This window comes from Cryptotermes secundus, unplaced genomic scaffold (genome assembly GCF_002891405.2).
Source record: "Cryptotermes secundus unplaced genomic scaffold, Csec_1.0 scaffold235, whole genome shotgun sequence".
NCBI classification, from domain to species: Eukaryota; Metazoa; Arthropoda; class Insecta; order Blattodea; family Kalotermitidae; genus Cryptotermes; species Cryptotermes secundus.
This window is the reverse complement of record NW_019723301.1, coordinates 886,580-903,206: the sequence shown is the minus strand read 5'-3', so window position 1 is coordinate 903,206 and position 16,627 is coordinate 886,580. Positions and strand designations below refer to the sequence as shown.

Below are 16,627 nucleotides of genomic sequence, written 5' to 3'. Positions count from 1 at the left end.
CCGACTCATATGTTTAAATTTCCTATAGTTGGCAATAGTAAAATGGCAGACATGAAGTTGAAGTGACATTGGTGCTACTTAGCATAAGGCTCGAGACTAATGTATGACAGAATACCCTTCTAAAAATATTTAACTTTCATGAAGCTAATTTTTACCCAATGTAAAGTCATACAAACACATTCATTTAGCTTTCAATTTGGCAGTGACAATTGATCAGCCACTGGGGCTATGAACACGAAATGTGGTATGCATATAGATTGTAAATATATATGTCTGCTGTATGAACTACATATGAAAGTGTTATTTATGAAACTACAATTATATGGTAACTGGACAAATTTAATATAGTCAAAATCTGTACAAATTACTGTAATAAGTCTTTTCCAACAATAATGCAAATAATGACATCAGCATGCTCTATATAATATATTTACAACTTCAAGCAGTACAAAATACTAGCTCCAGTAGGATTTAATCCTATGTCTATTTGCTCATAAGCTCAACATTCTATACCAAGAGCTAAATTGTGTTTTAGTTCAGTTTATAAACTTACAACACCTTAATAAGTATTAAAAACACAAGATTTGTAGGACTGGAAATTACTCAGAATTGCTAAAGTTACACAGCAACGACAGGACTGGCTCTCATTTTTACTGAATATGATAAATATATATAAAAGTTAATTTTATTTAACAGACTTACATAGGTAGTACCGAAAGTCATGAGCAACTTTTTTTTTAATGCAACCTGGGAATAGCAGATGAAAGAGAGTATGGTGGTAGGTGGAACCAGCTGTTGTGTTAACCTTGAGTGTCTTGTGACGTCAATAGCTTGCATCACGTGACCAGTATCACTCCTAACAAAATGGCTGACAACCATGTCATTTCGCCAGCGTGCTGTCATCGAATTTCTTGTGTAAGAGGAAATCCCTGCTGCAGAAATTTACCACAGACTTCAGCGTGCTTATGGAAGTGTGTGCATGGGTGCGTGCATCAAAAATGAACCTCAGAGCAGTCGTCCTCGAACAGCCTCAACTGTACGCAACAAGGAAAGAGTGGATGAGATCATTCAAGATGACAGGCGTGTGACTGTGGACACAATAGCCTGAAAACTTGGGATAGGGCACAGTGCAGTACAGGAGATAATTGAAAGTTTGGGCTATAGGAAAGTTTGTGCTCGTTGGGTCCTGCGGTTATTGACCAAAGACCACAAAGGTCAGCGAAAAGCATCACCTCAGAACTGCTGCAGAGATATCGACACGAAGGCGGCGATTTTTTGCTCTGTATTGTGACAGGTGACGAAAGCTGGTTTCACCATTTCGAGCCTGAAAGGAAACAGCAGAGTATGGAATGGCACCATTTGCATTCTCCATCAAAAAAGAACGCAAAGACAGTGCCATCGGCTGCAAAGGTGATGGGCACATTCTTCTGGGATGCAGGGGGGTTTATTCTGGCCGAATTCCTGGAACCTGGGCAAACCATCAATGCTGCTCATTATGTCCAGATGCTGCACAAGCTCCGTTGTGCATTGCACGATAAACGTCCGGGACGAAACACCATCCTGCATGACAACGCTCGCCCCCACACCGCTCGCCTCACATTGGAAGAAATTGCGAAGATGGGATGGGAAGTTCTTCCACACCCCTCCTATAGCCCTGATCTGGTACAACTCCAACTACCATCTTTTCGGATTTGTGAAGGATCAGCTGCGTGGACAACGTTTTGAGACAAGGGAGGCAATTCAGAAAGCAGTGCGTCAGTGTCTTCAGATGGCTGGAATGGAATTTTACAGAAGGGGAATTTTCAAACTCCCAGAATTCTGGGAGAAATGTATACAAAGAAGTGGCGATTATGTGGAAAAATAAAGAAAGGTCTGTAGATTGAGGTGGTGTATTTGGTTTGTCAATAATAAAGCTTGTTACTTTACAAAAAATTGTTGCTCATGACTTTCAGTACAACCCTCGTATATAAGAGGCATGCAGTAGCGTAGTTGGTTGAAGCACTATGCTACAAGCCAGAAGGTTACCACTTTGATTCTCAGTGAGGTCACTGGATTTTTCAGTTGACCTTCCAGCCACATTATGGCCATGGGGTCGACTCAGCCTCCAACAGAAATGAGTATCATGAATCTTCCTGGGGGTAAAGGGCTCTTGGCGCATAAGACTGACAACCTCACATCCATGTGTGGCATGACTGTCTAGAAATTGTGGGAGCCTGGACGTTTCATAACCCTATGGACCTCATGACCTATTACAGGGATAGCTTTATCTTTTCTCCCTTTAACTGATTTATATAATTATTAAATTATCATATAATACATTTAATTAGTAATCCAAAGTTAAGTTTCCTGACTCCAGTGATAAACGACTATCAACCAACTGTAACGTGTTTACGTTACTGAAGACGCCGTAGAGATGGTTAATTGGTTTATTTAACAATCTACAACTAACGGCTACAATTAATTATCACACAGTTGCGGGGTTTCACACTTTATAACAACATGTTACACAACCAACCACTCAAGAAACAACAACATATACAAACCAACCAACCCACCCTTAAACGAAGGAAAAAATGGCTACACCTTAAAACAAGCACTTGTATTTATTACACGTACCACCTTCTTTTACATTTAGAATATCTGTCTTTTGCCCACACCATATATTTGTTTTTCATATGATTCTTAGAATAAACAACAATGATTTCCCTGAACAAAGAATGACTGGTTAAGTTAAATTCAAACAAGTTCTGATGATGGTGTATAACACTCAGGATTACTGGGTTTTTGGACTTTGTCCATCATCCAGTATTCTAAAGAACACAATGTTTTTAAAACTGGATCTGTTTCTGTCCTCAGGTGAGGTGGTGGGAGGCACGTACTCCTTTGTGTTTGTTAGGGAAAGCTAACCTCAATTACTAGATGATGGGTGATATCCATTAGAAATAGCTATCCTAAATCACTGGATTTTTTAGTATTATGTGAATGATATTCAGGTTTCATGGGGCTAAAAGTCAGTTTCACTGGATCCTTATAACATAATATTGAACATCCATTATCTTTTTGCCCTCTCAAATCTTATAGTAGTATACCCTTGTCAGTAGGTAATACTGTAGTTGCCATTTATATGAAATAGTTGCTCTAGTGAAGAAGGTATATCTGTATTTTGGTCAGTGACATTTTGTTCTTTAGTACAGGTCATACCCCATCAAAACCTACAGTGTTTTTCCATGTAATATTTGTGTTCAGTACATTTTCACCATAATTTTAAATACTGCAGAGGCATATTAATCCTTAAAGAAAACCTCAGGCTATAATATGGCTCACATAGGTAGAAATATGAGATATGTTATTATTGTATGATATGTTGCTGACTCTTGTGATTTGGACCAGATGAATAAAAGATGCTCTGTAAGTTCCCTCCAACACACTCATTCAAGGCTAAATCAATCACTGAGTGTATAAACATGTGGGTCATATCCATTTAATAAGAAGTGCAACATAAATGAGTTGGCAGCCAATACGCTCTCCTCTACCAAACAAACATGTGTGACGACTTCATGTGAATGAATATCTGATGTAAGTTCACATAGATTTCTATTATTCACAAATACATTCTACAGGATATACTAACCTCACAAAACAGCACGGTAATCTAGGTTGTTGCATGGGTGTGTGTAAATATTTCAGGGAAAGACAGTAAAGAAGAGTGGATCTTAAGCACAATAAAATATGTAATTAAATAAAGGCAGCTGAAAAAAGTAGAACATGTGATATGTGCAAAATAAGAAATGCATACACAATTGTGGATTGAAAATATCAAGGAAACAGACAACTTTGGAGTACAATGCAAAATGTTCTGTCTCTGCAAAAGGTGTTTGTAATGACAATATGCACTTTTGGATTCTCTAAGAAGGAATTCCTTGAAGAGTGGCATTTCTATAAGTCTGTGAGTGTAAACTAGGTACCAAGGATTGAATAAGAATGAAACATGTGGAAGGAAACTGAATCCAAAATTTGTATAAAGTTCAGCAACATACTATTCAAAATTAACTTAAGTTTTAGCATGCTGCAATGTTGAAAGACTTCACGCCTGTGTGTGTGTGTGCACACGCACATGCTCGTACATGTGCATCAGAGAATTAAAATAATGGGTAATTTGGATCAAGAAACATACTAGCCTTAGCTAAGATATAACCTAGACAATCCGTTACAAGGCAATGCACAGTGATGAATTACATAAAAAAAGGGCATTCATATTTATAATGTAAATTATAATTCAGTTTTGCTTGTCTTTTTAATGGTAAGATGTTTGTAATAGTAATTGCTGATTTTATAGCATGGGGACTATATATATATATATATATTCTTTCATTAACCACTTTTAATCCTGTGAATGAATAGCACTGGTCTCTGCAGCCCTGGTTTAAAATTTCAAAATATGCATGACAGTCCTCTCCAGTCCAGTCAGGAGAAACATGCTGTTTCTTGACATGTCTGTATTTGAATATTGTGCATGTTGAGGGTCTAATTTGGGTTCATTATTTCAATCTTGATTTTTATGGCATCTTGTGGGAAAGTACTTCAGTTTGCACTCAGAGATCACAATCAGGCAATAGAAATTGGTGTGGCGAAACACTTTGGATTTTCCAGGACAGTCCTATGTTCATGTTAATCATTCTAAAGTCCTGAAAAGGATACACAGGCCTAATAATTTTCCTAAGTTTAAAATTTAGACTAGTATTTCCATACACAAAAATCTGAAATGAAATTTCAGAAACTGTTTCTTTATGTATCAACTCATAATATAGTGTAAAAACATCTTGTTACTGTTGCTATTAAAAAACATGAAGTTTGCACACTCAATGATATCATGATCAACACTATAGTTTCATTACCATGGTTACTATATATGTCAAGTTTATGCACTCACTGTTGTCACAATCCCATTGTCATCATGATCTCACTGTTGTTGTCATCCCATTGTTGTCAATGGCCTCCTCACAAAGGAAATAATGAAGTAAGTTGGCCTGGATTTTAACCTATGCACAAACCAAAATTAACAGTTTTCTTATGGTCTTTTCTCCAAGAGGAACATCTTATGCCTCTATCAATTTTCTCTATGGCATTCCATTTTGGAGATACAGTTTGGGACTGACAGATAAATAGACTTAGAAATTTTACACACCCACACACCAGGTGACTGATAATCATGTCCAATTTAAAAAGTCTGGTACACATAATAAAAGGATGGAGGTCCGTCAAAAGTGTATGGAGGACAATAAAGAAAGGCAGAGGCCAGTCAGTTAAGGCTGAGAGCCAAAATGAACGCCGGCCAAGAAGAGGCGAGGGCCCCCATAATTCGAAACATGAAATGACGGCCGCAATAATTGCTATCCAATCTGCCCAGTCCAGATTTGAAGAATCTGTCAGCAGTCAGATGGAAGGCATCCTAGCATCTGTCCATCAGCGGACATGGAGCCTCCGTGAGGATCTTAGCAGTGAGATACAAAGAACAAAGACACTGGTAGATTTCACACGGTGGGAGTTCAAAACGCAGTTGGCAGAGTGTGGCACTGGAGCATCCCAAACACAGCGACATGTGTGTGTGTGTGTGTGTGTGTAGGACTAGAGTGCCCATGAGACCACGGTGGTCAGGGGTCGAATACAACGGGACTGAACGTCACGTCTGCCGCTGCTAGTGTTGTGGTGTCGACCACCATAGAAGAGACTGTCGGCGGGGATCGTCATTGGTCAAATAGTCCTTAGAAGATTCTGCCAGATTTTCCTGTTCTTGGCTATGTGTCGTGATTTGCACGATCCGGTTTTCACGTCTTTCAATTTTGCAACGGTATTCTTTTTTTACAGAGCAAGGTCGTCAGCCTTGAGTCCAACCCCAACCCAGAGGACTAGATCTATGTATTTATGTCCCCCAGTGACAGAATGGTCCAGTTATACCCCCAAGCAGCGGATTCCCTTTTCGTCCCTTATACGATCCGCAGGGGTACGGTGGAGGTGCCTCCATATCCATACCATCAGAGAAAAATCGACTGAGGCATAGAACCGAAGAAGGTGGATCCGGATCCACCACCTCCTCATTACACAATCTGCGAGTCGGAAAAGCACAGTCATCACAGCCTGAGCGCCGAAGGACGGACAGAAGATGAATCATGCCTTGTGAACGTCAATACTGGAGCATCAGTGACAGAGACCTGAGCACGCAGTATGTCCTGCAGATGGCATCAGCTGAGATCCTCCCGATCCTGAAGGAAGGTTTAGTAAAGCTTCCTCTTAGGTGGCGCCCACTGATGACTGAGGGGTTCGTCACCAATATCACCGGTTAGTTCATTCTGGGACTGGATGTCTTGCGCGCCCATGTTGCATCCGTGGATTTGAGGCGCCGTGTGCTGCAAATGGGCGATGATGAAGTGCCACTGTGGCGCTACGTCTATATGAAGAGAAGCAGCCATAATATTTTTATAGAACACCTTGGTTATCTGTATTGTTACACTCTAAGTAACAATTTGATCTACGCTTTAATGTTTTATTACATATTTCGCTCAAATGGCGTAAGTTATTCGGGGTACAAGATTTTGAAATTCGGTAACAGTTGTACAGCTGCACTGAACATGTATCGATTAATGGTGCCCAAGTTTTTAAAATGCAAAAATGAACTTATGAAGTTCCACTAACAAATAACGGCAATGTTACACGTACAACCGTAATTCCATTAAGCCCTTTCGCCGTTAGCTGGTAAATAATAACTCTATCAATCACACAGGACGGAGGCTAAAAAATCATATATACAATTCCTAGTGTGACGGACCAGGATGAACCAAGTTAAGTTAATCGTAAGAATTTGATACATACTGTAAGTTCCCACTATATGCGTGATAACAATCAAATAACTAATCTGTACTAGGGAAGTACTTTAACAGTTCTTTCATTGGGGTTTCGTTGGTTACGAAGTTCGGCGCCGTTACGTGGTCTGGGAACCACGTCAAGGTACGTACTTGGGATAGAAAGAAGATATGTTCCCGGTTGAGCAATGAGATTCTCTCCCCAAGGCTTAACAGGCCTTGCTCCGACGAAGAGGGTTTCTTGATGAAGAAGTCCTTGGACTACAACTCGATGTTAATAATGCACTCTTTATTCACAGCACTACACAGTTACAAGTAGCGGTTACTTGTAAATTTAATTGCACCTTTGTACACACTTCCTGATTTATAGCATTACGTCACAGTACAGCAGAAGATGTATGTCAGTCTCCCAGCCAGGTATCTTACTGGATACTCATGTCAACTCACTGATTACACGACTGACGGTCTAATAATGCTCGCCTTACTGGGGATCTGGGGATCAACCCCTTTAAATACTGAGAGATGACGTAACATCCAGAACTCTCTGTTACCAGATCATTCTCGAAGCTTTCCCTCTTGTTCTTTTATCGAGAATGTTCTGGAAGCTTCTTTTATCAGAACGGCAATGGGACGAGTAATCGTCAGCATACCACACTGTCTATTAGGGCGATGACACACGGAGCGGTTGTGCCGACTCGGCACAACCGCTCCGTGTGTCATCGCCCTTAAAGAATCTTCTAGTAGTTCCCGCTTATCTGCACATTGCTCAGTGCGATTTTTTAGAACAGTTAATGCAAGACTGGGCATAAGTTACATTTAGTATGAAACTGGTACTAAGTAACAAATGTTAACTTTTGAAATTTACGTCGGTAGGTAATGAACGGTTACAGTACCAAGTTCGAATTTCGGCCATTTTTCATTTATTATTAAGTTGTAATCGTTTCCTTCAGCCCTTCTATGCAAATAGAAAAAAACTAAGACCGATTGTTTCCAAATACTCAACTGTTCACAATCATTGTTACCTCGATTGGCGCTATATGATCTCTTCAGTTGAAGCATCATCATTAAATAACCTAAGAATTAATAAAAAATACCGCTACTGTAATACCATTCCCCCCAGAGGTGTCTCCACCTAGTCGTGGTGGCTTGCGTGACTCTGTAACCTAGAGACCTATGCTGGCAGTAGTTTAACTACCGGTAGAGTCACCCACGCCGGAAAGGTCAAAGGGTAGAGTCCAGACTAAGAGAGATACCCTCCAGGTTGGGGGTTGGGCATGAGGCTAACAACCTCATCCTGTAAAAAGAATTTTGTTCAAAAACCTAACAACCAGCCTCGGGTCATCATGCGTGTGTCCATTCCTATGGCAGCACGCATTGGTTGTGGAGACTGGTTGTAGGGAAGAGGAGGCTAGCGCTCACCCAGGGCTGTAGCGCCGAGTGGTAGGTAGATGCTGTAATACCATTAGGGTAGATTTGTCAGTGAACTGTACCAGCGAATACTTGTGCACTAGCAAAAATGTTTCTCAGTTGTAAGTGCTCACCACCTCGCACGGTGAAAGAAATGCGAGATTTATGTTAAGGAGGTATCTCGTTCAAATTCTGGCCGGGGTCCGAATTAATCAATGTTAACATAGGTCACTCCAGGTAAGAAAGAGCAATGACCCCACAGGAAAAAATCCGCCTTCCTAGAGAGGACATTTCCAGGAAGATGGATCGGCAGAGACGGTCCAATGCCTTGACCTCCACGTTCACCAGACATAACACCACTGGATTTTTTCCTGTGGGTTTATGTTAAGAGCAGTGTGTCCCGAAATACCAGTTAACGGACTCGATGACCTGAAGACCCGTATCAGGAATGCGATCTCGGCTATGCCAGCGGACATGCTCCACAGAACATGGCAAGAGCTCGAATATTGTCTGGACGTTCTCCGTGCTACCAAGGGAGCCCATATAGAGGTCTATTGAGGTCAGTAAAAAAATTTCCAGAGTTTCACTATGATATGCCGCAAACCGCATGTGGCTAGCTCAATTTGTTTGTGCGCCACAATTTTTCAAACCCCGACGGGACTTAGTGGACACACTGTATAATTACGAGTAAGATTTCCGCAAAGAACATACTGAGCCACAAGGAATGACAGTCTACAGTGTAGTATACCGATTCAACATTTTGTCTTTCGAAGTAGCATGCAATGTATGTCTGCTTCTCATATAAATCGAAATCCTCTCAGGCGTAAATGAATAGATTTTGAAACGGAACCTCTACTTAAAACAGTCGGTATATTTTATCCAGTTTCTCAATTACACATTTATGGATTATACTGCGATTTTTTTTTGTCAGTCATACACAGTACCTGTAAACAATAATTCACGTGTAATTTGTAGCAATATTCATAAAGTATCGCCATCATTGTCTTAGCTGCAACAGTTTATCAGGTATCAACGTCAAAGAGAAAGCCGTGTGAAAACCACTGTTCTTGTGGATGTATAGATCCATATTTTCTTGGCCTCGGCACTAGTTGGAGATGAGTGGTCAGCTTCACGCTCCGACCGCTTTTTCCCCTGGGAAAGAGCCGCCAGTACCAATTGGATAGGAGGCTGGGTGAGCCCCAGAGCCGGTATGGACGACGTGGAGAAAAGAAAATTCTTGATCCTACCGGGAATCAAACTCTAATCCCTCGGTCGTTCAGCCCGTAGCCAGTCGCTATACCGACTATGTTAACTCCCCCATACGTTTTCATGGCGTAGTGCTTAATTAGTTAAGCACAGGGACCGCTTTACTTTTACCGCTGTGTTTCTTTGCATTCTACGAAGAAAAAAAAAACCTAAACAAAGTTGGGGTATTCTTCAAAAAGGTTTATTTATCAAAACACACCACTTTATCATCCTGTATCAAGTGTTGTTCACCTCACAATTCTAAGAATCCTCCGGGTATAATTACACCTTTCAACACATTCAGAATTACGTGTATGTCCCTGAAGAGCTCGAAGAGTAAAGTCGTACTGAAAGTCATGAGCAACAATTTTTTGTAAAGTAACATGCTTTATTATTGACAAACCAAATACACCACCTCAATCTACAGACCTTTCTTTATTTTTCCAAATAATCGCCACTTTTTGTACACATTTCTCCCAGCGTTCTGGGAGTTTGAAAATTCCGTTCCAGCCATCCGAAGACACTGGCGCACCGCTTTCTGAATTGTCTCCCTTGTCTCAAAACGTTGTCCACGCAGCTGATCCTTCACAAATCCGAAAAGATGGTAGTCGGAGGGTGCCAGATCACGGTTATTGGAGGGGCGTGGAAGAACTTCCCACCCCATCTTTGAAATTGCTTACAATGTGACCTTTGTGGTCTTCGGTCAACAACCGCGGGACCCAACGAGCACAAACTTTCCTATAGCCCAAGCTTTCAGTCATCTCCTGTACTGCACTGTGCCCTATTCCAAGTTTTCGGGCTACTGTGTCCACAGTCACATGCCTGTCATCTTGAATGATCTCATCCACTCTTTCCTTGTTGCGTTCAGTTGAGGCTGTTCGTGGACGACCGCTCCGAGGCTCATATTAGATGCTGGTGTTCCCATCTTTAAAATGTTTCACCCATCTTCGAACACTGCTCGCACCCATGCACACACTTCCATAAGCACGCTGAAGTCTCTGGTGAATTTCTGCAGCAGGGATTTCCTCTTTCACAAGAAATTCGATAACAGCACGCTGGCGAAACGACATATGGTTGTCGGCCATTTTGTTAGGAGTGATACTGGTCACGTGATGCAAGCTATTGACGTCACAAAACACTCAAGGTTAACACAACAGCTGGTTCCACCTACCACCGTACTCTCTTTCGTCTGCTGTTCCCAGGTTGCATGCAAAAAAAAAAGTTGCTCATGACCTTCGGTACGACCTACGTATATAAGCTAGTGATTCGTTACCAGGATACGCCTAGAAAAAACATTGTACAGGTGTAACCATTGTTGAGAGCGGTAACCAAGAAAAGAATAGTGAAATCGGACTGAGATGACTTAGTGTTGTATTAGAATGGAATAATCCTTTCTTTTCTGCTGAAACTGCAGAAAAACAACTGATAAACTACAGTTCCGTGATGCGGCCGGCATGTGTGTGACATGATGTCTGAAGGCTAAAATAGTGGAATCAGAGCAACGCAACGCCTATTTGTAGAGAACGGCTCGGCAAACACGTTCCCTCGGCAACGGACCCGCATTCAATAACAGAGGAATTGTTGGAAATTGTGTTTCCTACAAGGTGTGTGCTGAAGTTTTATAAAGTTACATGTGGAGTGGTGAAGACGGCAGTCAGTGGTTGGCTGTTAGCCCTAAAAGGAGTCCCCAGTGTTGAAAGCCTCTACCAAGCAACGACTACGGGAAGACATAGCAGACTGAGAACACTTAGGGTGTGACAGGTAAAGGTGTCCCTGTGCTTAATTATTTAAGAACTACGCCATGAAGATGTATAGGGGAGTGGAAGCGTAGGTCCACCATTCTTGACCTTGGCAGTAGATGGAAGTGAGTGGTCAGTGGCTGAGTTGGCCACAGAGCCAGTATGGACTCTGTGAAGTACAGAAAAATCTCCTTCCCCTGCCGGGAATCAAATCTCAGCTGCCCAACCCATACCCCATCACAATATTAACTGAGCAATCCTAGCTCCTAGATTTAGGGTGTGGTGCAGCTATTTATATAGCCACCAACGAATTCGGTAATCATTCCAAAGCCCGTGTCTAGTTACAAACACGTGACAATACATTACTGGTTTTTGCCAACTTACTAATTTACGGTGTAAGATTTGAGGTTTACACAGCGGTGACTATGAAGAACGCCGTCTACTGGGATGTGGCGCTGTGTAGATATTGTGTGAACCGAACACTCGGAGGAACGTATCGCCTCCATCTTCAGGTTAGAAAAATCCGTGAGCGAGATGGCTGCTCACGCTGGTTCCTCGATTGCGGATTTTTCTACCCTGAAGACGGAGGCGATATGTTCCTCCGAAACGTCGGTTCACTCATGATTTACATGGCGCCACATCCCACAATACGGCATTCCTCATATTAATTTATTTCTTCACTTTTATACATATCACTTGTAATGTTCTATTTACACCATAAATACAAGATTTATGGGGCATTTGGATTTCACTGTGTACAGTCAACGAATAAGGTGTGCCAAAGACTATAAAATTGATTTCCATTCCTAACCATATTTTGTAATGTTTCCACTTGTGCTCTCTCATCATCATCATCAGTAATCTGTCAGGCGACAGGTCCACAGTCTCTTCCAAAACAGTTTCTCCACTTAATGCGATCTTCTGTTTTTGGAAAGAGACTATCCAGGAAAAGTGATAATGTGGTAGTTTTTCCATTTGCTTTCCACATCGCAGTACAACAGCCGTTCAAACCACTCTGGTCACGCCTGTTGCTATACGAACTTGAACCATCTCGAGCATCATTTGCTCTGTGCTTCAAGTCGCTGCTGATGACGCTGCTTCCGACATCAGTTTTTGGTGTCTCTCTTCGTCTGATGCCTACCCTTTGACCTGTCCAGCAAGGGAGGCCCTGCCAGTAGCTACGCTACCGCTGGTATAGCTCTCAGGGTCCTTGGCATACTCAAACCCCCTCACCACAATAAGGTGGAGACACCAAGGAGGGGGTGTGCTCTCTATCTGGCAGATTTAAGGTTCAAATTTAAATTTTCATCAGTTGCTGTAAAGGTTTTGTACATTTCCTCCAATCACTTCTATGTCACTCTTCATAATAAGCTCAACCTCATATCTTTATTCAGTCCTACATAATTTATGCATATCCATGTTATATTATGCTACAGCCCTTACACAAAGTGCATGAGGAGAGGTTGTGTCCATCTGTCTGTTTTTCTGCATGTTTGAGAACAAGTGTACATATTTTGATGATATCTGATTCTGGGCAGTTTTGTTAAAATCTGTCAACAAATTCCAATATTCATAAAAAATGTAATAACTATTAGCAGTTGCTTCAAATGAAACTCATATAAAATTTACCCATTTTCTCAAAAGTGTATCATGAAAAAATGGCATAAAATATACAATCTCATTAAGATCTGTAACATTTATTTGGAATACCTCTTGATACAACACTTCTAGACGCATTTAACAAAAATGAAAAAAAAAAAGTCCAGTAACAAACACCAATTTACCAATTATATAGCTCCTTTCCACTATAAACGGTGAAAGGAGATAAGATGAAAAAAGGAATTTCCTTTTTTTTTTACAAAATTTCCAAATTTAAAAAACATTACTCCCCAAAATTTTGCCTCTTTCTGAAATATTTAACAAAATGCAAAGGAAAGATAGCATGTGTGTATTTATTCTTGATCAGCTCGGTCAACAGTGAATGTGTACAATGCTCTGCATTATGAATTTCAAACCCTCACTGTTGGCACAAGAGTCAAACACAATATTCATAAAACAAAACATCTCAGAAATTGACTTGATCTGCAAAAAATGATCAATGTGTATCCCGTCTGAATATACCTTCCCTTTCCTTCCTGTAAAGTACAGCAAAGTAAAAAAGTAAAGCTATCCCTGTACCAGGCCATGAAGGCCCATAGGGTTGTGAGACGCTGAGGGTCCCACATTATCTACACAATCGGCTCAAAGAAGGCGGTAAGGTTGTCAGCCTTACGCACTGGCCGTGCTTTACTCCCCAGGAAAATTATTTAATTAATTCCTGGTCCTCATTTCTGTTAGAGGCTGAGTGAGCCCCAGGGCCATAGTGTGGCTGGAAGGATTAGGTAAATTGAAAAAATCCAATGACCTCATCAGGACTTGAACCCACGACCTTCCAGCTTGTAGCATAGCCCTTCAACCAACTATGCTACTGTGTGCCCCTCCCTTCCTTCCTGTAGATATATTTTTTGGGCATTAGAGATATAAGCCTTTTCTTTCCCAAACCTTGTTACCCGAATATAGTTAGTAGCAGAAAACATTTAGGCCTTATTCCTAGGGTTCATATATGACACTAAAATATTTAGCAACTCAATATGCTATACTTAAAAAATTTGGCAGCAAAATTATAGGTTTATTTAACAATGCCACTACCACGATTTCAGTGTCACTACAGCTACTCCATCTGGACTAAGAATCACAAACCCAGTGGCATTTATTTCACACACATGCACTTTTTTAGACTCACTACAGACAATTTCTGAGACATGCACCAAATATGCCTCAATTATTATATTTTATATTTAACAAGAACAATCCATCCAACAACCACTATGCCACTACCTACTCATTCTTTCCTTATATTTCATCCAAAAAAATGCACTACAATTATACTAAACAAATTACTAACATAAAGGTGACCCTGAATAGGCCATTAGAGATTAATGTCTGCCTTCAGTCATAAAAAACAATTGCAGTCAAGTGGTTAGCAATTCTATTTTGTATCTGGAATGTCTTTGGTTTGAAACTGTACTAAGACAGAAGATATCTTAACTTGAGATTTCTTGTGGTTTTCCACAGTTTCTTTATGCAGATGGTAGGATATGATGTTACACAAGGCCTTGTCTGTGTGTGTGTGTGTGCACACACATGTAACCATGATTATAGAACAGAACAACTGTAAGAACAAGCTGTACATATATAAAAACAATTCTTGGTATCTGCCATTTATCACTCAATCATGACTGTAAACTACAAGTGGGTAATTTAATAAGGATTCATTCTTTGGATTAAGTCCACTTTAAACATACACAGCTACAAGGTTCATTTTATATGCGCGCTCCTCCAAGAACAATAGCATCAAAATATTAACTTCTTAACACAATGAACTGAACTGCTCTTTGCAGTTTGTGGCGCAGCATGACAACAGTTGATTCAGAGAGAGCAGGAGGGATGAGATGCTGTCCTACATGTCAACTTGCAATATCAAAAAACACAGGAAAACTCAAGTAAGTTTAATGACAAGGAAAATGAAGACTCTTATGCAGAATATCATTATGACAGTAGTCTTAATTTATGCTTTACAGTTCTTTATTAGGTTCTTGTTTACAGAAATAGGATCTTTTAAATCCCAGATGCCACTGGGCTGGCTGCCATATTTAGGCCCAGGGTAACAATATTACTGTTATGAAAATGTAACTCTCATCCAGCTGGACTCCATATACATATATTATATTTAAGCATCCTGTTGCACTCTACACGATAAATGATACAAACTCCGTCCTAAGTGCAAACAATATATATTATATGTCTTTGATCTTGTTCTTTCTACACTACATGTTTCGGCCTCTATCGGCCATCATCAGGTGTATACTCTTAACGTTGCTGCCACACTGAACCCAGTCTAAAATTTAACATTTTAAAAACACAATGTCACATTCTTCGTAATATCAACATCTACATCGTTGATATGTGTCTGGTATGTAGATTATGTTGCACATGTCAAATCTGATATTCTTATAGTAGCACTCTAAAAATCTTTAGTTATGACACAATACAGCAGACAGCACACGTAGTACAGACAAGCAGCGGCACCCACACAAGAAGACTACATTAAATAACACCTGTACAGTGTGAAAACAAGAACTAGCCGCTCCAGCACTTAGACATAGGGCGAGTAACCCTAAGAATTTTAAATTTTAAATTTAAAAAAAATTTTAAAAGATTTTAAAAACATCATAACTAAAGATTTTTAGAGTGCTACTATAAGAATATCAGATTTGACATGTGCAACATAATCTACATACCAGACACATATCAACGATGTAGATGTTGATATTACGAAGAATGTGACATTGTGTTTTTAAAATGTTAAATTTTAGACTGGGTTCAGTGTGGCAGCAACGTTAAGAGTATACACCTGATGATGGCCGATAGAGGCCGAAACATGTAGTGTAGAAAGAACAAGATCAAAGACATATAATATATATTGTTTGCACTTAGGACGGAGTTTGTATCATTTATCCATATACATGCTAATAAAATGCTGAAAGGCAAGCCAATAAAGGTTACAGTCAATTCCACCTGTACTTCTTGTACCAATTAAAACACACATTATACACTACTATATATATTTGGGAGAAAGTAATAAATAAGATTCAAGATTCAAGTATTACATTTTTGAAATGGTTCAAATTTGGGATATTTTAAAAAATTTACAAAATTTGAAACTGAAAATTTTTAATTCGTTATACTCTGAAATCATTCATGCTTATATGAATCAGACACTAGCTGGATCTCTTTAAATTTTCTAATATGTATAATTTCTTCAATATTTGTAATAAACATACTCATCACACCTAGCCTGTGAATGTCACTATGCCTCCATTTGATCATCTGTCTACACTTGTTTGGGCAGGTCTGGTGTATATCAGAATATAATACTGGTAAATTAGGTTAGCTTGGAGTTATACAGAATTGCACAGATTTGGACAGATTCTCTCATTGCTAAACACATTTTTCAGATTTACTGGGGACTGATGAAGAGTTGCACATTCTGTCTTTGAAAACATTTACCTGTATTACCATTTTATTGATTTTGTTTCAATTCACAAAAAAAATTATGATGTTTATCAATATATCATGATGCTGGTATAAATTCTATACCTACATACGAGTGCGTAGATGTATAATGTGGGAAAGAGCTGATTTTGCTGAAGATCAGAAATGGGGCATGCATTAGCATAGTTGTACTTCTTTTGGCTTATTTTGGACTTCACCCATTGTCTGGTATGTAAAAGACAAAAAGACAAAAAACCACGACGTTTTGGAGACTGGATCTGTCTC

The 16,627-nt window shown here is 39.9% G+C and overlaps 1 protein-coding gene across 1 annotated transcript in view; it reads left to right on the top strand.

The window, feature by feature from the left end:
* The first annotated feature begins 2,513 nt into the window (after positions 1-2,513).
* LOC111861715 (neprilysin-4) overlaps positions 2,514-16,627 on the top strand; it is a 41,114-nt gene continuing 27,000 nt past the window's right edge. The window contains exons 1-2 of the mRNA XM_023846509.2: positions 2,514-3,576; positions 14,689-14,790. Coding sequence (XP_023702277.1) covers positions 14,702-14,790 — 89 coding nt within the window. The 5' untranslated portion in view covers positions 2,514-3,576; positions 14,689-14,701. The remainder of the gene's footprint in view (positions 3,577-14,688; positions 14,791-16,627) is intronic.